The 25,622-nt window shown below is 44.4% G+C and overlaps 1 protein-coding gene across 2 annotated transcripts in view; it reads left to right on the forward strand.

Moving 5' to 3' along the window:
- PLEKHN1 (pleckstrin homology domain containing N1) overlaps positions 1-25,622 on the forward strand; it is a 56,253-nt gene that overhangs the window by 4,882 nt on the left and 25,749 nt on the right. For both annotated transcript variants that reach the window (XM_063943133.1, XM_063943134.1), the window contains exons 3-6: positions 12,033-12,176; positions 16,323-16,403; positions 21,485-21,578; positions 22,117-22,241. In XM_063943133.1, coding sequence (XP_063799203.1) covers positions 12,033-12,176; positions 16,323-16,403; positions 21,485-21,578; positions 22,117-22,241 — 444 coding nt within the window. The remainder of the gene's footprint in view (positions 1-12,032; positions 12,177-16,322; positions 16,404-21,484; positions 21,579-22,116; positions 22,242-25,622) is intronic.

The following is a 25,622-nucleotide window of genomic DNA, read 5'->3' on the forward strand; positions in this document are numbered from 1 at the left end:
CATCGCAGGGAGAGACTGCTGGAGAAGACCTCATCGCAGGAGCCCCAGACACCGCAGTGCATCGTCGGAAGGGTGAGTATACATGAATTGCTACTTATTACAGCTATACATCGCATCGAAGCAATGCGATGTATAGTGATAAGTAGCAATTCTGTTTTTGTTTTCATTATGAATAGACCCCTAGGTCAAAATGGAAATTTGCATATAGTGAAAAGTAAAAAAAATGTACATTTATTTTATAGATGCTTTATTTTGGATCTTCAGTTATTAAAAAAACAAAACATGGACAATTTGCAGTAACATCCACAAAAATGTGCCCAGATAGCACAATATGCTTCCATTTAAAAAATGTGGGCTAAAGCCTGGTGTGCATGGATCTGCAGGGAACACATCCTTGAATCTAATTTAAGTAATTGTCCCCAAAGCTAAATCTAAATGTTGTACATGTAGGAGCTTAACTAACCTCATTCATATACCTAGCTGGAATTTGGCAAAAATTGCGTCGATATCGGCTTAGAAGATGCTAAATTTACATCCAACAGATGGCGTATTTTTATTTAAAATCTCTGCACGCTGCATAAAAAATGCAACTGTTTCGCAAATACTTTGAACTGTAAAGCATACTTGTATACATTCCATCTGCCTAAATGACCCGTGTTGTTATAATATACAGTTTGTGGAATAAACCCGATAGCACAAAAAGCAATTGAGATAATGGAATCCAGCACCTGTCTGGTTTCATTGTATGAGTCACTGTGTCTGTGCTGTGGTTTAATTGCAGTATATCTGAGTAGTGCAGACTCTTGTATGTAACTGTGCTGACCTGGCTGTCTGCGAGCCAGACTTTCACTTCGGAGGTGCATTCTCTCAGAGTTGGTAAACACCTCCCTGTATATAACAGATATGGTAAATGATCACATTGTCATACCTGTGTGCGGGGTATTTTCAAATGAGCGACCCGGAAAAAATCATTCTGAAATAATATCTATGTATAGGATGGCCCTTTAAAAGACTCTGTTAGGAAGTAAATCCATAAATAATATTTTTATCCGACTCTTTCTTTAATAGAGTTAAAAAAGCTATGGCTCTAAAGCAAATATTGATCAATTCCACAAGTATCCTTCCATTCTTTGACATGCTGGTACTTGTAGTTCCATATTGGAAATCCTGTTTACCTGAGCCTGCATCTTACAGACATCCAATAATGAAAGTGAGATTACTTTACAGTATGGATGTAAAATGCTTATCTCCTAAAGCTGAATATACACAGCACTTTGGAAATGTTCTGTTATAGAACGCAGTATACACATTGTGATGAAAAGAGCTCATTCTATACTTATGGTGCAGAACACACTGCGCTTATGTTCTACGCTGGACAACCTTTAGTGGCAAAAACATGCTTCGAGCTCCAGTCCTGAGGGTCAACAGCTTTCTGTCTGAGAGCTGTGTGTACACTCTGATCCCCATCACACTATGGAGAATTGGATAGTTGCTGTGGTTTGGTGACAGCTGTCCAGTCAGTAGTATCTGCACTGTAGTAATTGCTGTCTTTATGTAAAGGAGGCTGTTCAATGCACGGCGATGTGTTGTGGGGTGCCAGAGGATAGTTGTGAATGAGCTCAGTGGTGATGTATCTTCTAAAGAGTACTTACTGTAATGGACGCTGCTGGCATAGAATTGAATCCCTCCCCCAAGTATACAAAGTATTGAACAGAGATCGCTCATTACTCGGACAGGAAGGTAAATGAAGGGGTGAAATTTTGGATGGCAAAGTTTGACAAGCCGCACTTTCATGATATAGTTAATTTGCTGGCAGTCGGGATCCCAGCGGTCAGGTTACTGACTGGCACCCCACAGCACATCGCCGTGCATGTGCTATTGATACGGGTGTGGATCATTAGATCGACTGTGTCTAGGTCGACAATTTTTAGGTCGACAGTCACTAGTTCGACAGGGTTTCTAGGTCGACATGTGCTAGGTCGACAGGTTAAAAGGTCGACATGAGTTGTTTTTTGGTGTCATTTTTTTTTGTAGAGGGGCCGGGAACCCCAATTAGTGCACAGTGTCCCCTTGCATGGTGAGCGAAAGGTGCCTCGCTCCGCTACTGCTTAGATTACCATTCCAATCGTAGTCCACGTGGATTGTTAAGTATGAAAAAGTTCAAAAAATAACTCATGTCGACCTTTTGACCGGTCGACCTAGCACGTCGACCTTCCAACCCTGTCGACCTAGTGACTGTCGACTTTTAGTGGTCGACCTAAACATTGTCTACCTAGACAGTGTCGATCTTCAGACTGGATCCCATTGATACATACAGGCGCTTAGGTTCTAAGCAATTTAGATCCATATACTTGGTTACCCTATAATTGCCATGTTTTTAAACTAATTCTGACTCTTACATTTTTATTTTTTGTTAATTACGCTTAGTGCTAAGTGATTCAGCAATTCACCAAAATATGCGGACAAGGATTATCTTGGCACGTTTCTCCAGTCACGGAACCAGATGGGCGAGTTTATCATTAATGGAAGGCACTCCTATCCTCCTTCAAATTAAAAACCAATTATCCGGATACTTTCATGAGCAGTTAAAAACAGGATGACTATGATGACAATGCTAGCTCGAGCATATTTCATTTAATGAAACACTCTTCCAGGTGGATGAGGTGTTAATATCATTGCTGCTTGTGTCTGACGTCATAACAGTTATATGTTATGCAGGCCAGTTGCTTAGTCATATTTCTGTCATACAAAGGAGTGGTATGAGAACGTACCTGTATGTCTGCTGGGGTCACTCACCTATGCTGTACGGATCTGATTCATTGCTCTGGAAAGATCCTGTTTCCAAATTGTCTCTGTCTCTCTGGGTGATCAAATGTTCCCTGAAATGTAATCATAAGGGTATTGTAAAAAGTAAAAAAAAGTTGTGTAACAAAAGTATGTTGCAACGCTCTTTTTCCAATAACATAGATCCTGGAAAATGGGAACATACAAACTCATTAGGAATAATACAGCTGCTTTATGCAAGAAAAATGTATGTTTACATATGGGACATTTGTGAGAGTTTAAGTTTTACAACAGTGGCCTGACTTCTATTTCATGAAAATGGTTTTTTACTGATTTACAGAAGATTAATATGTGTGTTTACCTATGTCACACACTCCAGCTGTGGAGCAGCGCCCCATCAGCCAGGGTGTCGCACTAATCTGTTTTATTTGAAGTCATGGGTGAGCGGTGCTGAGAGCTGAGTCTGCAGCACCTTTTTGTTTTCCCACCGCATTTGTATCTCTCTCTGTGGCTCCAATGCGGCTGGGAGAAACGTGTTAGGAAGCCAATTTCCTTCTGCTTGTAACTTTCTTTTTTTAAACTGAGAGGTAAAGGTGTTGCACAGGATCTGTGTCATTCTGCATAATTGGCAGTCAGGAATAAAATAGGACCATCCTGCTTCATGGATGTGAAGTAAAGGGGAGGGGGATGGTGTTAACTCCGCATGTGACACAGGAATGGAGCCTCTAGACCGGGCCCCTAAATAGAGGCTATAACAATAGTAAGCAGTAATCCGTTCCCAGGATTCTCTGACACGCATATCACTGTTCAGATAGAAGCTGGACTATTTAAAATGTACCCCTTGCAAACTATTTTCTAATGAGTGTAAATGTTTACTGAGTAGCCCCTAAAATATGTACGTTTATTTCACGCTCCACCTTAATGTATGTAAATAATTATTAAATCACCCAGTTTATCTTTAAACTTGAAACTACCCCTTTTTTTTTCTGTACACTTTAAAACTTTATTTAGCGTTATATTACGGATGGTGTAATGGTTAGCATCACTGCCTCACAGCACTGAGGTCATGGGTTTCGATTCCCACCATGGCCCTAACTGTGTGGAGTTTGTATATTCTCCCCGTACTTGTGTGGGTTTCCTCCGGGTACTCCGGTTTTCTCCCACAATCCAAAAATCTACTGGTAGGGTAATTGGCTCCCAACAAAATTAGCCCTAGCATGAAAGTGTGTGCGTGTACATGTGATAAGGAATATAGATTGTAAGCTCCACTGGGGCAGGGACTGATGTAAATGGCCAAATATTCTCTGTAAAAGCGCTGCGGAGTATGTGTGCGCTATATAAATAAATAATAATAAATAATTTTACAGGGCAATTTTGTCCTTGAGGTAAATGTACCACTTGTCGTGTCCCAGGTCTTCATAGAGGAAGCCATTTTGTGATCTGACTCATAAAATGCCTCCATGATGTCACTAGGTCAAGGTGTGGATTAATAGACTGCATTTTCTTAAAAGTTTTTGATTCTGCAAAGAGCAAACATTGTAGAGTTCAGTTAAAGGTAAAAATCACCTGCTTTAGCACATGCGTGTTATGAAAAATATTGCATGTAATAAGTACAGACGCAGTCCTTTGGTAGGGAACTGGAGGCCTTCCACAAACATTTTGACTGTGTTTCTCTGGCTGTGATTAAAGTTTGTAACTGGTATGTCATGCATCCTTTCACTTGTACCATCACTGTAGCTCTTTAATATGCTTGCTAGGGTGTTTTTAGTGGCTTCTGTAAAACTTGTCCTTGAAATGCCCTTTAGGAGCAGCCATCTGCAACACTCCATTGCTTTAATTGGCTTGGGCCTATTGTCCATCTTATTATTTAACTGCTGCCACATTCTAACATAAAAAATAAGCGTGAGGAAGAGCCTTTTTTCCTGCTGGGCATGATCAGTGTTCCAGACATAACTGCTGTGTGAATGTAGGATGGACTCCATGGATAGGATATTTTATGTGGGACAAATATGTGTTCTTCCCAAATATATTGCAATTTTTGCTGTAGAATTTAAAGCTACAAATTAAAAAAAAAATTTTTTTTAAGGCAAAACTCAACGTCCCTGATTAGAAAATACCTTTGAAAACCGGCTATTGCCTTTAAAAGAATTGGTGCTTTATATCCCACTGCAAAATCTCTATATATAACATTTCCTCATTAGTGCTGCTCTCACTTAGTGTTGCACCTTGGTAAAACCATACTTAACTGCAGGTGGGGCAGATTTAAGGGTGCAGAGAGTTTTAGATTTGAGCAGGGTGTGTCTAAACTCCGTTCAAAATTGCAGTGTAAAAATGAAGCTATCTAGTGTTTGTGGGTTACATGCAAAAGCTGCCAGTATTTACCCTGCATACAAAAATATTAATAACAAATATCCTCCCCACTTGCTTTGCATCTGGTTTGTCCAGAAATTCACTTGTTTATTTTGCTTTGCTTTTAGAATCCGTCCCCTAATGCACTTTTGGAATTCTAATGAACGTCTGGAATGCACATTTAAAATTGTTCCAATGTATATTGCCTAGATAGACAGTCAATAGGTCGACACTATATTGTCGACAGGGTCAAAAGGTTAAAGAGGAAAAGGTCAACAGATTCAAAAGGTCGGCCTGACAATTGTTGAACGACATATGGTCGACGCAAGGTGGTGTTTTCTCTTTTTTTGGGGGGGGGGGGGGATTCGCATATTTTTCATCTTTTGCTTGATTTACCTTCCATGGGGACTACGATTGGCTGAGTGCAGCCGTAGCGGAACGAGACACCTTGCTCAAAGCGTGGCGAGGGTATGTTTCCAATAATTATGGTTAAATATGATGAAACATAGAAAATGACACCCATAACACTTAAAAAAAATTGTCGATATTTTGACCCTGTTGGCCATATGGGGTCGACCTAATGACTGTCTATCTGGGTGTAGTACGGTATGCCGGCGCTCGGGCTCCCGGCGACCAGCATACCGGCGCCGGGAGCCCGACCGCCGGCATACCGACAGCGTGGCGAGCGCAAAGGAGCCTCTTGCGGGCTCACTGCGCTCGCCACGCTGCGGGCACGGTGGCGCGCTATTTTATTCTCCCTCCAGGGGGGTCGTGGACCCCCACGAGGGAGAATAGCTGTCGGTATGCCGAGTGTCGGGCTCACGGCGCCGGTATACTGTGCGCCGGGATCCCGACATTCAGCATACCGAAGACCACCCGTCTATCTAATTACTGTAGATATTCTATACCACACCCATTAAAAATAGGATGACTAGTCTGTTGGCATTTTTTCTTCGAATATATTCTAAATTATTAATGGCGTTTTTTAACTTTTATCATGAATACTCATTTGTCATGTGCTCTGAGTACAATAGATTGTATTGCTAAACATTCATGGAAAATGCATTAAAAGTGCATCACAGATGGTGTAATTGGCAGTATGGATGGTGTAATGGTTAGCATTACTGCCTCACAGCACTGAGGTCCTGGGTTCGATTCCCACCATGGCCCTAACTGTGTGGAGTTTGTATATTCTCCCCGTACTTGCGTGGGTTTCCTTCGGGTGCTCTGGTTTCCTCCCACAATCCAAAAATGTACTGGTAGGTTGAATGGTTCCCAACAAAATTAACCATAGCATGAATGTCTGCGGATACATGTGTTAGGGAATATAGAGTGTAAGCTCCACTGGGGCAGGGACTGATGTGAATGGGCAAATATTGTCTGTACAGCGCTGCGGAGTATGTGTGCACTATATAAATAACAGGTAATAAATAATAATCACTGAGATGCATGTAAAGCTGTTTTGTGCTGCTCCTCTGCGTCCGGTAAGGTTCAGTGTTTTAGGAAAATCACTTTTGCAGCCACAGTGCTATACAGAGTAAGCCATACATACAGGGCATTATAGCAATGACATGGCTTTAACATGTGCATAAACCTAAGTAACCAGGAATGAGAACCCTGCCCAAAGAGGTTACAATCTACAGGACTGCGATATTTCCCTGGGTGATGATAGATGCTTTCAAAAATCTAATCATTTTGCCAGAATATGACTCTCCACACTGTGGGAACACCCTCTGGTTTCTGTTGCGTGATTGTGGTCCACAGTCTGTGTATCCAAGGTTTTCCGATAATCCTGTTTAATCATCCTAGAGGAGCAGCAGTTTGTAACTCTGTACAATGGAGTTTGCCCATTCCCTGCAAAGGGCATTCCTTGGTGGGATGGGCTGTCCTTCTCTCTCTCTTGATCAACATTCCAGTGCACAGTTAATCCAGTTGCTATTGCCAGGCCTTGACTGAAGTTTGGGGAACCTGACAATTGCAGATGTATAACACTTGTGTAATTGTGGATTGCTGTTACAGGGTGTGTGACACCCAATTACACATTCCAAAAACTAACAGCTATTGACATTTATTTTTTGGTTTGCAGTCTGAGTTTAGCAAGTGCAGTCCTCCCTGATCTTACAGTGGCCCTCATTCCGAGTTGTTCGCTCGGTAAAAATCTTCGCATCGCAGCGATTTTCCGCTTAATGTGCATACGCAATGTCCGCACTGCGACTGCGCCAAGTAAATTTGCTATGCACTTAGTAATTTTACTCACGGCTTTTTCATCGTTCTGGCGATCGTAATGTGATTGACAGGAAATGGGTGTTACTGGGCGGAAACAGGCCGTTTTATGGGCGTGTGGGAAAAAACGCTACCGTTTCCGGAAAAAACGCAGGAGTGGCCGGAGAAACGGAGGAGTGTCTGGGCGAACGCTGGGTGTGTTTGTGACGTCAAACCAGGAACGACAAGCACTGAACTGATCGCAGATGCCGAGTAAGTCTGAAGCTACCCAGAAACTGCTACGAGGTGTGTAATCGCAATATTGCGATTACTTCGTTCGCAATTTTAAGATGCTAAGATTCACTCCCAGTAGGCGGCGGCTTAGCGTGAGCAACTCTGCTAAAATCGCCTTGCGAGCGAACAACTCGGAATGACCTCCAGTGTGTAGACTCTTGCAATGTGAATTTTAGTCTCTTAGTTGATACTGATGTGTCCTCATACACTGTGGCTTCAGTCGGGGACGTCTCGACCGCGCGTAGCATATTTCTCGCTCAAAATGTTCATCTTATTCACATAAATAAAAGAACTGGAAGCGACAAAACTACTGCTAAATTACACTGGTCATTGGATGTGTGACATTTGTACATCTGTGTGCGACTGAGTCAGAATCTGTATAGCAAGTGCTACAGTGTAGTAGCCTTTTTTTTTTTTTTCTCACACCAGTTCAGTTGTGCGTCATCTTTGTACACGTTTTATACTAATTCAGGCCCAGCCCAGAGTGCACGGTGAGTGGTGCTTGGCTGTGTCTGTGATTCGGATAAAACCAAGGGGCTAATTAAGACCTGATCACTGCTGTGCGTTTTCGCACAGCGGGCGATCAGGTCTGAACTGCGCATGCCAGAGATGCAATCGGTATCTCAGCCCAGTGATCGCCTCTACGCGTACGCCGGGTGGGACGGCGCCGTTCGTCCGCCGCTTTGGGGGCATGGTCCTGGCAATGCAGGCGTGCCCAGTCCATGCGGGAGGGCGGGCGGCTGCGTGACTTCACACGCAGCCGCTGCGACCTGGGGCGCGCTGAAAAGTCACCTACCAGCGCAGCAATGCTGTGCAGGAAGGGACTTGGTCGCCGGGTGCAATAGCATCAACGCCGTGCGATGCTATCGCACCCATGCGGCGGGGGGAGGGCCAGACATGCGGGGCAGACTAGCCCTGTGCTGGGCGTCCCCCCGCATGTCAGGATGGCTGATCGTAGCGGCTACGGTCAGGTCTGAATTAGCCCCCAAGTTCAAAGAGAAAGATGGAATGTGCATCTCTCGGATTGTCTCAGTTGCGCTGGGCATCTCGTGGCGTATGGCGTATAGATGCTAGGTGTATAAGGAAACATCTGTAGCTATCCCTACATTTAAAATAAAAAGTATTATCAGGTAAAATTAAAAATTTTATATTTTGTTCTTCACACTAAGCCTACCTCTTCCATCCTGTCTCGTTAAGTTAGTAATATGACACCTTATACACTTTATAGGCTGTGTGTTTGCCCCTCTAAGGCAGTGTTTTCCAAACTTTTTTGAATCACGGCGCCCTAGAATATCAGAATTTTTTTCACGGCACCTCTAGGCCAAAAATTTCTTATTGAGAAATTTAGAAAGACATATTACATAAAGTAGATTGCGTTTATATGTCATCCTTAGGGTCAGTTGTGTGGTGAGGGACAAGATTTGCTTCTGTTTGGCCACATATTTTATGACTGGCAGCCACCAGCACTGGTTTTGCCTATTATATTGACCATGAATAATTTGAATTGGTCCTGGATCACCAACCCAGGGCACCCCTGCAAGTGTCCCGAGGCACCCCAGGGAGCCACGGCACACGGTTTGGGAACCTCTGCTCTAAGGGATAAATTTATTAAGATGGGAGTTCTATTTAAGATGGGATGTTGCCCATAGCAACCAATCAGATTCTACTATTCATTTATTTAGCACCTTCTAAAAGATTATCTGATTGGTTGCTATAGGCAACACCCCATCTTAAATAGAACTCCCATCTTAGTAAATTTACCCCTTAGCATCAAAACGTCTGCACGTACATTTAACCTATTACAAGGTATTTTCATTTAAGATACATTTTTACTGACCTGTGAGACCATAGTGAACTCTGCCAGTCCTTCCTTCATTACTTACATATCACTTCTCCACCTACAGAGTGGGTAGAGTGCGCAGCTGTCACCCAGTCAAAGAGACGTGGCAGTGATGGAATAGTTCATATAGGAAGTTTTACATGTGAAAATTGGCAACCTAGCTCACATAATACAGGCAGCAACATACATAGGAGGGAACTTCTGAACTTGATCAGGTATTAACAGCAAATTAATTAAGGTATCCTGGCAATAATTATCGTGACAGGAACTGAATAATTCAGTACATGGCTTGATAAACCCCACATGTCACTCTGAGTGCTGTTACTTTGTCAGTCTGCAGAAATCAGCATGGAAATAGTGGAAAGAGCAACCTCATATATGTTGGTTACATTGTAGGTACTGTCAGGTGGATAACCACGATGGGTTTTTTTTTTCCGTTTTATTTTTTAATTTTATTTGCTGTCCATTTCGTTTCACTCCAAGCAATACTGGACAATTGACTGAAATCCCCACAATCCAATTTGACTACATCCCGACCTGCTAGATTTCACCATATTCAGTGTATATATATATATATATATATATATATATATATATATATTATAATATATATAAAAACTGGGAACTAGCACCAAGGGCAAAGCAGTAATAATACTTGCCCATGTATCACTACTTAAGTCCATTCTAATTGCGTCAGTAAAAAATTTTTCCTCTTGTTCCACATCTGCTGTGCCAGTCTCTACAGATCTCTACACTGGCTCCCCTTATGCCCCAAAATGGAATTCAGATGACTAAACTCTAACTACAAAGCCATCAGCAACACAAGCCCTTCTTAAGATTGGTACACACCTCTATAATTGTCGGTCCGTTCTCCCGATATTGCCTTTGCTACAGCTGGGATCGATGTACTCTTTAAAGTACAGTTTAATTTTTAAGGGGCTGACCACCCGATGCCATAGAAGCCCGTCAAAACACATACAGTTCACGTCCGAATCGTATGTGTGTGTGTACAGAAGTCAGGAGCAGGTCAAGCCGGGGACACACTGCTCTACTGATCGGGAATGTTAACCTGATCAGCATAAAATCGCACATGTGTGTACCCACCTTAAGTCTCGAATGCTATAGCCTTTTAGATCTGCATCAGATCTGTGCCTCATCTCTGATCACCACCTCTCCCTTCAGCCTGCTAGACCTCTCCAGTGCTGCTTCCAACTGTTCTAATTCCTTACCACTCCCAATCAGACTCTCCCTAACTGTAAGTTCCCTTCCCCCACCTATACAACTCACACTGCTACACCCTCACAACTATTTCAGTCTCCATCTTGAGCCACACTAACTCGTCACCTTTTCCCATTAAGGTATAAGTTCTCTGTTGCGTCGGTATTTGGTCACACAACTACATCCCGTTCTATGTATGCCCTGTTTTCCCGTCTGTCCGCCATTTCATCTGTGTGCATCTATAACATATAACAAACATAACCACAGTGTAATTATCTGTGATTCCAGCTGCCTAGCCTCTGACGTTTAGTATATAGCCATGGCTTTATGTTTTTTTCTCTCTATAGGAAGCCAGTGAACTGAGCAGTTCTTCCTAAACACTATTTATATGCCGCCGTTCTGTTTGCTTTCATACAGAGGAGATTTGTTTTTCTTAATCTGTTAACATTTTGACAGCAAATCCGTCTGTCATCTGGTGGAGAGAGATGATTATCAGCAGACATGAGGTGTGGCATGTGATTCGTCTGACTATTGTCTAGCGAGTGAGGTCTGCAGGTAAATTGTTTCCTTAGTGCACCTGCATCAGGCTTGGGCATCCTTCAGCGCTCACACTGTATCAGAGTTAAATCTTCCATGATGAATAGCTGACGTTTGGCTAAGTAGCCATGGGAGTTGTGGTTCAGAATCTTCTACAGTGCTAAATGTTGTCTCATTCGAGCTAGTTGCGCTTGAGCGGAAGTTATTCCGGATATAACCTTTATGCCCAATGAACAAATACCTTGGTGGGTGCAGCTGGAGTTGTGGGTTACTGTACATCTGTATCCCCAGTTTCCATGCATAGTTGGTTGTTAAACCCTGTTCTAATCCATCTGCCCTCAGAAAGTGATACAGTAGATCCCAACTGTAGAAAATCAGGTTAGGAAGCCAGTAAGCAGGATCCAATAAAAACTGAGCCATATTCCCATTTTACCAGGCATGTTTAGTGTGACTATTGATTTGACATGCAATAAGAAACCCAACCCATTGATTGATGTGGAAACACTGCACTCTTGTTGAGACCACCTTTGAGCCATTGCAAAAAGAAAGGCTTTCAGCTTACTGGGCCACTGTCAAGGAAAGAGCGCAGACAGGACCTGCATACTGATCTGAAACTAAACACAGGATCACTTAAGTTCACTGTGCTGAACACGATCCAAGTGACCACAGAAATCTCATCATCAAGATGCCTTATGGGATATAACCCTTTCAGCGCTGTAAAGTAATAGCTGGATTTTTATGCAAACTTAAACCTTTCATAAAATGTTACAATGGTATATTAAGTCTGTAACAAATTCTCTCTTCACAGGACATTGGTAGTGATGTGCAGAAGGATAATGTGGACCAAAGATTCCTCAGCATCTTCCGTAAGGGAAAGAAGAAAACCATTGTCCGCAATATGGGGCAAATGATTCATTATTCCAAGGTCAGGTTCCGTTTCCAGCACAGCCAGGTAAATAAAACCATTGTGAATCCTAGTAATACATGTATTTTGAACTTTAAAGTTCCAGATTTGTTTTTTTGTTTAATTTTATTAACTTCATCTTCAGTATAGTGTTGGAAATCAGCCAGAGACTATTGCCTATAAGAAAGAAATAAAAACACTGGAGAATACAACATTTAAAATCTGGTTTTGTGTTGTGGCATCTGACACTTGCCATTGGTTCATTAAGTGGTACTTTTCCATACCATGAGATAATTCCACTTACCACTTTTCCACCAAAAAGCCAGCTGCGACCCGAGTTTCCAGACACTGTTACCACCCAGGTCAGACTCCGTTTACACTACACCTTGGATCCAGGTTATTCAGGCATTGCCAGGTCACACCCAGGATTTTGTACACAGGTCTTTTCTGGGATCGACCCGGCTAAGACCCCTGTTAGACTGGCAGCCTGACCCGGCTTATTGCCGTGTTGGTGCCATCACCGCTGATGAGTCCCGAGCCGGCGCTTTTTAGATGAGATCTTCTCCAAGCGCTGGCTCTTCCTATGGTGTGAACGGGTCCTGGGTTGCATTAACACAGGATACCCGTTCACATTGCACCGTGAGCTGGGTTGAACCAGTGTTCAACCCTGCTAGCTACACAGGATGAAATACAGAGTCAATCGACCTGGGTAATTTCAACAGGGTGCTTTCACACTGCACAATATCCCGAGTTGCTGCGCGTCCATGTGCAATAACCCAGGATATTTATGGCAGTGTGAAAGGGGTATTACACTGAACCCATATCTGCCCTGCATGTCACTCACAGACACTCACTTGAGGTGGACCTCTGCATAAACAGCCAATCAGCAGCTTTTAAGTATAACCCGGGTTGTGCCGTCACTCGACCTGGGTTATTTTTCAACCACCCTTTTACACTGAGCATCGACCTGTGTAGACCCAGCAATAACCCAAGTTATTGCAGCAGTGGAAAGGGATATAATAGTTCAGGATTGTGTGATATCCAGGTTTCAGCACAGATAGTTAAATCAGAATAACTGAAGTACAAATGAAGTCACCTGTGCTCAAGCATGGATATCACTAAAACCTGGACTTAGTGTGCCTTGAGGACCGAGGTTGGGAATGCCTGCCATAAAGTGTAGAAATGTGTGGTATGTGCCTCAGGATGGTTTGTATAGGGACATTGCTGTGTAAAAGAGGAATCAAACTGACTTTTTGCATATAGTCTGGTCCAGTTATTCCTTTTGCTGGTTTCGACCGAGTGTTTAAACAGGGGTTAATGGAATTAGCTACTATTTACATAAACTCTGTGTTATACACCAGATATATCATTACTTCCTACAATTCCTGCCCTCCTCACTTGTATTCCTGCCCTCCTCACTTGTGTACTCCCTGTGTTACTACCTTTGACTCATTTCCGATTACTTATCTGTTTCGGACCTTGAGCTCATATCTAGTATATTAGATTGTGATTTGCGGTCATAATACCCTTAACCCTTTGTTTCTTTTCATTATACAACCTGCTTTTTTTCTTTACCATTAACAATAAATACATCTCATATATATTAGGCCAAATCTGTGACTCTGTGCCTGACCCTAACGCTGGGTGGAGTCACAGCGGTGGGCGGAGTCACAGAGCCCGTCACATGTGCAGCGTGATAGGTCCTGCTGCCTGTCCATCTCCCCCCTCCGCCATCAGCAACTCCGGCTCCCCGGCCGCAGCGCCGGGGGAACAAAAGCTGCTGCCACAGGCATAGACATTAGGAGGGACGGGTGGCGCAGGAGAAGGCTTTCATAGCCCTCCCTGCGCTGCGTACACAGACCCGCCGCCTCCTCCGCACACATCCAGCTGTCAGCTCTCCTGCTGTGACAGGAGCCGAGTGCTGCAGTGACATAATCTCTTGCAGCACTCGCCTCCTGTCACACAGCCGGCACACACACTCCAGTCTCCGGGAGCTGCCAGCATCTTCAGGCAAGCTGGATACACCCCCGGAGCGAGAGAGAAAATACCCACAAGGCCACGCCCCTTTTACATTAGGTCACGCCCCTTTTTGGGCACCACGCTCCACGAGCAGGATGGGTGGGGGGGGGGGATGTGTGTAATAGTAGCACAGACTGCCTCTGGATAGTGGACTGTTTACCAGCCTGCAGCAGCTGCCCACAGCCTCAACGGTGAGTCCCTCCGGCCATCCTACCCACTGTATCTATGTCTGGTCGCCACTTTACACAAGTCTCCACTTCTGGTGTCCACCCCCTCCACTACTTCCCCCTCTCTTCATCACCTTCCTCACTGGGGACCCTCCCTACTGCCCACGTCTCTCTGTCCCCTCCCTACCGCCCCGCGTCTCTCTGTCCCCTCCCTACCGCCCCGCATCTCTCTGTCCCCTCCCTACCGCCCCGCATCTCTCTGTCCCCTCCCTACCGCCCCGCGTCTCTCTGACCCCTCCCTACCGCCCCGCGTCTCTCTGTCCGCTCCCTACCGCCCCGCGTCTGTGTCCTCACCCTACCGCCCAGCGTCTCTGTATCCCCTCCCTACCGCCCCACGTCACTCTATCCCCTCCCTACCGCCCCGCGTCTCTGTATCCTCTCCCTGCCGCTCCGCCTCTGTGTCCCCTCCCTACCGCCCCGCGTCTCTCTATCCCCTCCTCCCTACGCCTCTGTATCCCCACCCTACCGCCCGCGTCTCTCCCCACCCTACCGCCCCGCATCTCTCTATCCCCTACCTACCACCTCGTAGCTCTGTATCCTGTCCCTACCGCCCCGCGTCTCTGTATCCCCTCCCTACCGCCCGCGTCTCTCACCCTACCGCCCCACATCTCTATCCCCTCCCTACTGCTCCGCGTCTCTGTATCCCCTCCCTACCGCCCCGTGTCTCTCTATCCCCTCCCTACCGCCCCGCGTCTCTCTATCGCCTCCCTACCGCCCCGCCTCTCTGTATCCCGTCCCTACCACCCCGCGTCTCTGTATCCCCTCCTCCCTATGTCTCTGTATCCCCTCCGTACCGCCACACGTCTCTGTATCCCCTCCGTACCGCCACACGTCTCTGTATCCCCTCCGTACCGCCACACGTCTCTGTATCCCCTCCCTACCGCCCCGCGTCTCTCTATCCCCTCCCTACCGCCCGCGTCAATGCATCCCCTCCCTACCGCCCAGCGTTGCTACACCTGAAGGATCGGACGGTGTAGAGACGACACAGCTGCCCCTGTTCCTCATTGTATCAGCACTCCCCTCTGTGTCTAATGACACCATATACCTCTTAATGCGGGTATGTCTATATCATATACATCCTTATCCGTGTCCTATATATTGTTACACATACAATCACATAGTTATAGGTCCCGCACCCCCCCTCCACCCGCAGCATCTACATACTCCCTGCCTCATCCGCGGTCCCCCCCCACACCCGCTACATTCTGTACATCGTGCCCTGCAGGCGCTGTTCACGCCGTTGCAAGGGGCTACGCCCCCTTCACCATCGGAAGCCCTTTCATCGTGCAATATTTAACCACTAACAAACCTAGGAATGCAGGTAATACTCCATATAATACAAATCTTGAACCCCAGCAACGCCTGCAGGGGTTAAGGGGGCGTAGCCCCTTTCAACGGTGTGAAGAGCGCCTAGTAAATATATATTGAACATTACAAACACTAAACATATTAAAACCAGTCACATGCACAGAGGGGAGGGAGCCATCTCCAGAACCCAGAATTGATAGGCTGGGTTCTCATAAATGTTGATTCTGCCTCCAAAATAGCATCTTGTGTAGCAGATTTTAAAATAAATGTCCTGTCATTTATTTGTGCATTTGTTTATTTCTAGGTAGTCTGGCCTATTGAAAAATGTTGCCACCCCCCTCTTTTTTTTAAATAAAAAAAAATAAAATCATAAGTATTTTTGTGTTTTGTGCATAGTACTTTGAGTTAATATAGTCAATTTGGCTTGGGGGTGTTCTTTTCACTTTGGTGTTTCACCCCCAGTAGCTTGCTTTACAATAATCGTGTTGCCTTATTGAAAGTACTTTGTAGCTGAAATATTATCTCTGGTGGCCCACTACAGTCAGGTGGGAGTTGTAAGCAGAGACTGGTCTATCCTGTCTAGTAGGATTTTCTGGCTAATACTGCTCATTGTTCTCAATCTATTTTTCCTTATTTTCAGGATATTAGTGACTGTTATTTGGAGCTGTTCCAGTCCTACCTGTACTTCCAGTCCCGAGGTCCCACTGGGCTGACCTACCAGGTACGTGTACAGCGGCCACACACACAGTGCTTTACAAAAGATATAAATGCTGTTGTCTCTTTCTAGAGCAGTAAGATTTGGAAATAAGTTAACATTGTAGAAAGCAAATAAGTGACTTCATGTAATTCCAGACAGACCAACCTTTCCCAAATATCTCTTGACCTTTCTCCCTTGAGGGTCACATCGATTATACATGTTTACATAGCACTAATACTCCTTTCATCAGTGTCCTGGAAAACTTGGTTACTTCTTCAGGCCTTCTGAAAATGTAAATATTTTTATGTTTAGGCCATAGTTGTGGTATTGTACTGGGTGTGTGCTGTGTGGGGATTTGGTTTCAGTGCCTGGTTAGAGTATGTAGCTGTTTAGGTTACTTTAGTCACTTAAACCTCTTTCTGTCCCACTCAAATGATATCTTCCATGGATATTGTGCTGGCATCACATGAGGTGGAGAGCCTGTGCCAGTCACACGGAGACAAATTACTGTATTGCATTGTAAATGGACTGTGCCAGAGAGGATTCAGCCAACCCAGATTTTAGTGTTGCTGGAACATATATTTGTGGCTTGATCTTTAAGGACATGGACTCTCACAGTGTAATGATTGGTCAATTTGTCCAGAATCTTCTATGAAATCTGTTTTTATAAGGTTATGGGGCATGTCCTGGGCATATTTGCAAACAAACAAACACTAGACAGCCTCTAGGCCTCATAAAATAGATCTAAACAAGTATCTCAACGCCCTGTCAACAGCAGCCGGAAAGGGGCGTCAGCCCCACAATAATATAAGGTAATTAATGAAATAGGACCGGTGCTATGTTGTTTATCTAAAAATAATCAGATGATGGATGAGATTTAATAAAAAAAAGAACTTTTTATGTAGTATACAAACAATCACATACACTTATAATATAAAAAGAAGATACAATGCACTAATCTGACAATCGTAAGATAAATGGTGCAGTTCTGTCAACAAGGTTATATTCCACAACTTGGATTACGGACTTAGAAATAATACATATACTCCAATATGCAGGTACTTAGAAAATACAAGCAGCTGGTGTTACCTATTCACATAGATATAATGCACAGTCCTTGGACAAAGGCAGATGTCTTAGCTGTAGTAATAGGTGGCTCAGTGGGTTTCCTTTAAGTGCTGCTGGCATACAGAGATGGATTCCAGATTGTTTGTTTCTCTGACGTCCTAGTGGATGCTGGGACTCCGTAAGGACCATGGGGAATAGCGGCTCCGCAGGAGACAGGGCACAAAATAAAAGCTTAAGGATCAGGTGGTGTGCACTGGCTCCTCCCCCTATGACCCTCCTCCAAGCCTCAGTTAGATTTTTGTGCCCGGCCGAGAAGGGTGCAATCTAGGTGGCTCTCCTGAGCTGCTTAGAATAAAAGTTTAGTTTAGGAGATTTGGCATTCAGGATTGGATCCTGGTAACCACGGATGCCAGCCTGAGAGGCTGGGGAGCAGTCACACAGGGAAGGAATTTCCAGGGCCTGTGGTCAAGCATGGAAACATCTCTTCATATAAACATTCTGGAACTAAGGGCCATTTACAATGCCCTAAGTCAAGCAAAACCTCTGCTTCAGGGTCAGGCGGTGTTGATCCAATCGGACAACATCACGTCAGTCGCCCACGTAAACAGACAGGGCGGCACGAGAAGCAGGAGGGCAATGGCAGAAGCTGCAAGGATTCTTCGCTGGGCGGAAAATCATGTGATAGCACTGTCAGCAGTTTTCATTCCGGGAGTGGACAACTGGGAAGCAGACTTCCTCAGCAGACACGACCTTCACCCGGGAGAGTGGGGACTTCACCCAGAAGTCTTCCACCTGATTGTAAACCGTTGGGAAAAACCAAAGGTGGACATGATGGCGTCACGTCTAAACAAAAAACTGGACAGATATTGCGCCAGGTCAAGGGACCCTCAGGCAATAGCAGTGGACGCTCTGGTAACGCCGTGGGTGTACCAGTCAGTGTATGTGTTCCCTCCTCTGCCTCTCATACCAAAAGTACTGAGAATCATAAGAAGGAGAGGAGTAAGAACTATACTCGTGGTCCCGGATTGGCCAAGAAGGACTTGGTACCCGGAACTTCAAGAGATGCTCACGGACGAACCGTGGCCTCTACCTCTAAGAAAGGACCTGCTACTGCAGGGGCCTTGTCTGTTCCAAGACTTACCGCGGCTGCGTTTGACGGCATGGCGGTTGAACGCCGGATCCTGAGGGAAAAAGGCATTCCAGAAGAAGTCATTCCTACTCTGGTCAAAGCCAGGAAGGACGTAACCGCAAAACATTATCACCGCATTTGGCGTAAATATGTTGCGTGGTGTGAGGCCAAGAGGGCCCCTACAGAGGAATTTCAACTGGGTCGTTTCCTTCATTTCCTGCAAACAGGACTGTCTATGGGCCTAAAATTAGGGTCCATTAAGGTTCAAATTTCGGCCCTGTCGATTTTCTTCCAGAAAGAACTGGCTTCAGTACCTGAAGTTCAGACATTTGTAAAAGGGGTGCTGCACATACAGCCTCCTTTTGTGCCTCCAGTGGCACCTTGGGATCTCAACGTGGTGTTGAGTTTTCTAAAGTCACATTGGTTTGAACCACTTTCCACTGTGGACTTGAAATATCTCACATGGAAGGTGTCGATGCTGTTAGCCTTGGCTTCAGCCAGGCGTGTGTCAGAATTGGCGGCTTTATCATATAAAAGCCCTTACTTAATTTTTCATTCTGACAGGGCGGAATTGAGGACTCGTCCTCAATTTCTACCTAAGGTGGTTTCTGCATTTCACATGAACCAACCTATTGTGGTACCTGCGGCTACCAGGGACTTAGAGGACTCTAAGTTGCTTGACGTTGTCAGGGCCTTAAAAATATATGTTTCCAGGACGGCTGGAGTCAGAAAATCTGACTCGCTGTTTATCCTGTATGCACCCAACAAGCTGGGTGCCCCTGCTTCTAAGCAGACGATTGCTCGTTGGATTTGTAGTACAATTCAGCTTGCACATTCTGTGGCAGGCCTGCCACAGCCAAAATCAATAAAAGCCCATTCCACAAGGAAAGTGGGCTCATCTTGGGCGGCTGCCCGAGGGGTCTCGGCTTTACAACTTTGCCGAGCAGCTACTTGGTGAGGGGCAAACACGTTTGCTAAATTCTACAAATTTGATACCCTGGCTGAGGAGGACCTGGAGTTCTCTCATTCGGTGCTGCAGAGTCATCCGCACTCTCCCGCCCGTTTGGGAGCTTTGGTATAATCCCCATGGTCCTTACGGAGTCCCAGCATCCACTAGGACGTCAGAGAAAATAAGATTTTACTTACCGATAAATCTATTTCTCGTAGTCCGTAGTGGATGCTGGGCGCCCATCCCTAGTGCGGATTGTCTGCAATACTTGTATATAGTTATTGTTACAAAAATTCGGGTTATTATTGTTGTGAGCCATCTTTTCAGAGGCTCCCTTGCGTTTATCATACTGTTAACTGGGTTCAGATCACAAGTTGTACGGTGTGATTGGTGTGGCTGGTATGAGTCTTACCCGGGATTCAATATCCTTCCTTATTATGTACGCTCGTCCGGGCACAGTATCCTAACTGAGGCTTGGAGGAGGGTCATAGGGGGAGGAGCCAGTGCACACCACCTGATCCTTAAGCTTTTATTTTGTGCCCTGTCTCCTGCGGAGCCGCTATTCCCCATGGTCCTTACGGAGTCCCAGCATCCACTACGGACTACGAGAAATAGATTTATCGGTAAGTAAAATCTTATTTTTTTGATTAGTGGAAAGCAGTTGACTCCAGCAACAGATTGCTATGCTCTAGGCCTCATATACACTAGGGTTATAGTGTTCATTCTAGCACCCTGCACCTTTCAAAATCTGTGCAGTTCCTCTTTCCTGCCTGGGGTGTCGCTTTCTGCTGTGATGCTTCTCAGCACACTCTGATCTGTTACTCAGTGCTGTGATACAGACCTGTGTGTGCTAAGAAGCACCGGAGCAGAGAGCGACACCCCAGGCAGGAAAGAGGAACTACACAGGATTTGAACGGTGCAGGGTGCTAGAATGAACACTAGGTTTACCACACACGTTTTACTAAAATTATGACTGGTATGACGCTAGATACCACTGTTTACCTGTATAAACTGTAATGTCAGTGTATCAATCAGTGGCATTCAAGTCTTCACAATGCATCATATTGTATTTTGTCTGTTTCCTGTGGCTACATGTATTGGAGAGACAACAGTGATGCCTATGTTACAGATGCTTTCACCAGCTGCAGATCTGGTCTTTCGATAGTGAGCCTGGAAGTCCTAAAACTTGACGGAACTAATGTCGACATTGTTAAAATGTTGACATTGATCATGTTGGCGTGTGCAGAATGTCGACATATCATATGTGACAGTCAGTGGAGGGTTAGGCACTAGAGGGTGCTTTAGGGTTAGGCTGAGGGAGGGGAGTTGAGGGATAGCCTGAGGGAGCGGAGGTTGGGGTTAGGCTGAGGGAGCGGAGGTTGGGGTTAGGCTGAGGGAGCGGAGGTTGGGGTTAGGCTGAGGGAGCGGAGGTTGGGGTTAGGCTGAGGGAGTGGAGGTTGGGGTTCGGCTAGGGGAGGGGAGGTTAGGGTTAGACTGGGGAGGGGAGGGTTGGGCACTAGGGGAGGATTAGGGTTGGGCTGCGGGAGGAGAGGTTAGGGTTAGGCTGTGGGAGGAGACCTGAGTGTTAGACCGAGGGAGGGGAGGTGACGGTTAGGCACTAGGGGGAGGATTAGGGGTTAGGCATACTCACTGTTACAAGCTCCCCTGGATCTGCCGGAAGTCATCAGCTGACTGCTGTACCAGGTAAATCACCTCTGGACCAACAGGGATGTTTTACTGAAGTCCTAATCATGTTGCCATTTTATTAGTGTTGACATGATGAATGTCATCCTGGTCATTGTCAACACCACGAGCATGTTGACAATTATGAATATAATATATACCTCACCCACCTGTAAAATTAGGAGGCAGCCCACATCTCTTTGGTATTGGGGTATATTCATTCGACCTTCCATGGGAATTTGTGATCATGTTTGTTTTTAATTTCTTACTCTTTAGGGACTAGTACCATTGAAAGAGCTTAGTGTTTACAAGCTGGAGCGCTCCAAAGTCCCACCAAAACCAGAACAAGAGCATGCTTTCCGGATAACAGGTATATACGTAGCGGGATGTTATTGTGCAGTGTATAACCTTTTTCAAATAATAATTCCACCTCTTAATAATGAAGAATTTGAAATATAACCCTTTAACCCCCGACCGCCTAGTTTCGACATGGTGCTAGCATCAATAGCTGTACCGCTAGGACCATTGCACAGAAGTGAAGCTGCGGTGAGAGTAAGAAGAGGGACTGACCTAGGTCACCTGGTGGCCACTTGTGTATTGGGCCCTCCATTATAGTGATTGATATAGTCATTGACCCAGCAGCACTTTTTGACAATTAGAAAGCATCTTCTTAGTGAATTAACATTATGGTTCATTAATAAACTTATAGTTTTAAATTGTCTATGTAAGTGATGTAATTATAATAACATTTATCTCAATAGAAAGTTGTGTATTAGAGATTGTTTTCATGTCTTAAAAGAATTGTATAAAAACTTCTTAAAACACTGAAAGGACATTTACACTGTCAGAGCCTCAATTAAACACATCATTCACTCGCCTTTCATTGCTAATCTCCTTGCTCCTATTAGGTCCTTTGCTCAATCCTTTAATCGTTTATTGTCCAACCCAGCAAGAGTTGCAGAAATGGCTGTATCATTTGGAGAAACAGATCCAGCTCAATGGTGGAAATGTGGACACTATTCCAGTAACAGAGGTAAGACCTGGACAAGAAGTACGTAGTGATAGAATTAGCTTAAGAAATAGGTTCCGCAGTTCTATTCATCAAATTTTGACTGGGATATAGGGGTATATGTAATAAGGACCAAGTTTGCTGGAGGTGCGAACCTGGTTTTGCCTTGTAAATGATTGCGCTTTAAAAATGCTTCCATTCTCGACTGACATCCTGCCCCCCCGCCAAACTAGGACCCTAATACATATACCCCCTGATGTCTCTCTGCAATCACTGAACTGCTGAAGAATCAACTTTCACCATATATATGCGGATTCTCTCTCTCTCTCTCTCTCTATATATATATATATATATATATATATATATATATATATATATATATATATATATATATATATATATATATAGGATCTCTATCTATATCTACATGAATCTCCAAGTGCGGCACTCCTGGACTTATCAAATAAATCACGGCTCAGACAGGCAGGTACAGTAACGTTTCAGTGCCACTTTATTTGGGCACTTTCATCAGACAATACATAATACAAAGTGACTCACCTAAATAAGTGTACCCTCCACATGGACGCCAAACGCCGGAAGCCGAAATCCAGGACCTCCCACCTGGCCGGCTCCACGTCATCAATGACGTAATCCCAACACACGCCTCACCTGGCGGACATATATATATATATATATATATATATATATATATATATATATATATATATATATATATATATATATATATATATATATATATATACCAACAGATATAAAACCACAGCACTCACCACCCCAGAAGCGGGGTGCAGTGTCTGCACTCACCACTCATAGGGTGGGGTGCATGTAGCCCATGGCCACCTACTTAAAAATATTCAAACAGAAAGTTCAGCACTCACCAAAGCAAGCTCACTTATTTTCACAACATCAATAAACAAATGATGGGGGTTTAGTTAGTGAATTGGCCAATGCACGGAAGCCTGCAAACCGCTCGCCAAGGTACCCCATCTTCATGCAGGTCCTACACTATCACAGAGTCTCAAAAATTAAAACCTAGCAACTGTATCACACATAATATAACTGCAAATATGCCTACTTGGTTTACTGTGTATCTGCCAAATACTCCATGGCGTTTAAAGGTACACTACTAAAGTACAGTTGACTCAGGTTTAAGATAATTGGGCTTGCATAGGGGTGCATGAACAAAGCTTGTGGCCACAGTTAATATGAGTTAACCAAAGATTAACCGAGCGGTTTGCAGGCTTCCGTGCATTGGCCAATTCACTAACTAAACCCCCATCATTTGTTTATTGATGTTGTGAAAATAAGTGAGCTTGCTTTGGTGAGTGCTGAACTTTCTGTTTGTATATTTTTAAGTAGGTGGCCATGGGCTACATGCACCCCACCTTATGAGTGGTGAGTGCAGACACTGCACCCCGCTTCTGGGGTGGCGAGTGCTGTGCTTTTATATTTGTTGGTATATTGTAGGGTTAATCTTTGGTTAACTCATATTAACTGTGGCCACAAGCTTTGTTCATGCACCCCTATGCAAGCCCAATTATCTTAAACCTGAGTCAGCTGTTCTTTAGTAGTGTACCTTTAAACGCCATGGAGTATTTGGCAGATGCACAGTAAACCAAGTGGGCATATTTGCAGTTATATTATGTGATACAGTTGCTAGGTTTTAATTTTTGAGACCCTGTGATAGTGTAGGACCTGCATGAAGGTGGGGTACCTTGGCGAGCGGTTTGCAGGCTTTGTATTGGCCAATTCACTAACTAAACCCCCATCATTTGTTTATTGATGTTGTGAAAATAAGTGAGCTTGCTTTGGTGAGTGCTGAACCTTCTGTTTGTATATTTTTAAGTAAGTGGCCATGGGCTACATGCACCCCACCTTATGAGTGGTGAGTGCAGACACTGCACCCCGCTTCTGGGGTGGCGAGTGCTGTGGTTATATTTGTTGGTATATTGTAGGGTTAATCTTTGGTTAACTCATATTAACTGTGGCCACAAGCTTTGTTCATGCACCCCTATGCAAGCCCAATTATCTTAAACCTGAGTCAGCTGTTCTTTAGTAGTGTACCTTTAAACGCCATGGAGTATTTGGCAGATACACAGTAAACCAAGTGGGCATATTTGCAGTTATATTATGTGATACAGTTGCTAGGTTTTAATTTTTGAGACCCTGTGATAGTGTAGGACCTGCATGAAGGTGGGGTACCTTGGCGAGCGGTTTGCAGGCTTTGTATTGGCCAATTCACTAACTAAACCCCCATCATTTGTTTATTGATGTTGTGAAAATAAGTGAGCTTGCTTTGGTGAGTGCTGAACCTTCTGTTTGTGTGTGTGTGTATATGTGTATGTGTGTATGTGTATATATATATATATATATATATATATATATATATAATGTCTATATGGGCCACCTGAATATACTGTGATTATTATATATTATGGATAGCTTTGTTGGATCTGTTTGGTGTTGCTCATCAGAGTGGACTAGTAAATGAGCTGTAGTCTTGAATGGAGGTGGAAAAACATCTACAGCGAAGACAGCTGATGCCACCTGTTTTGCCGTGCAGCTGTGATCTGCACAGAGGGGTCACACATAGCTCCAGCTGTCACTGGGCGCAGGAGCCGCCTGGAATCAATTTAATATCTGCACTTTCTGCTCTTTCCATTTCATATAGAAATTGTTTTTCTTAATTTCTGGGGAGATTTTTACAGTATTACCTAACAAATTCAAGCTGTGTTTCAATATGATGTGTAAGAAAGCACAAATCTAGGATGACTCAGTTTTTAGTGACCATGGACAGTGCAACTGCGTTGGTGCACTATCGACACTTATGACAAGTCTATGGGCTGCTCTGTTTTCTTCTCGTATTCCACTAAACATAGCCCCTGTGGCTGTGGATCTACATTTGCGAACGCAGCCGCGCTCATTGACACACCCGTGACACACTAATAACGCACCAGTGAGACAGATTTTTATTGCAAACAGTTCAGGCATCTCAGTTACTCGTGAGCTGTGGTTGTGCGCCGCAAACTCTTTCAAGCGACTCCAAGTGCAACAGCGGTATCGGAGTATAGACAAGGTAGCTTTTTGCACATGCACAGTAGCATATAATCTTTCAACTGTGCATGTATTTCTTGTAGGATGTCAGAGCTAGATGTATGTAACTAGTCCACAACTCTCATATACTTTACAGGTGTCTGGGCTAGGTGTATATAAGTAGCCCACAGATCTCGTAGGTGTATCTAACTAGACTCTGACTTTCTTATAAAAATGTGAGCGCTTGTTGCATTTAACTTTTTCTCGGCTCTCCTATACAGTAGTCTTGGTATGGTGTATGTCACTAGTCCACTGCTCTCATATAGAGATGTTAGAACTATGGGGGTAATT

Source organism: Pseudophryne corroboree, chromosome 10 (assembly GCF_028390025.1).
Source record: "Pseudophryne corroboree isolate aPseCor3 chromosome 10, aPseCor3.hap2, whole genome shotgun sequence".
NCBI lineage: Eukaryota > Metazoa > Chordata > Amphibia > Anura > Myobatrachidae > Pseudophryne > Pseudophryne corroboree.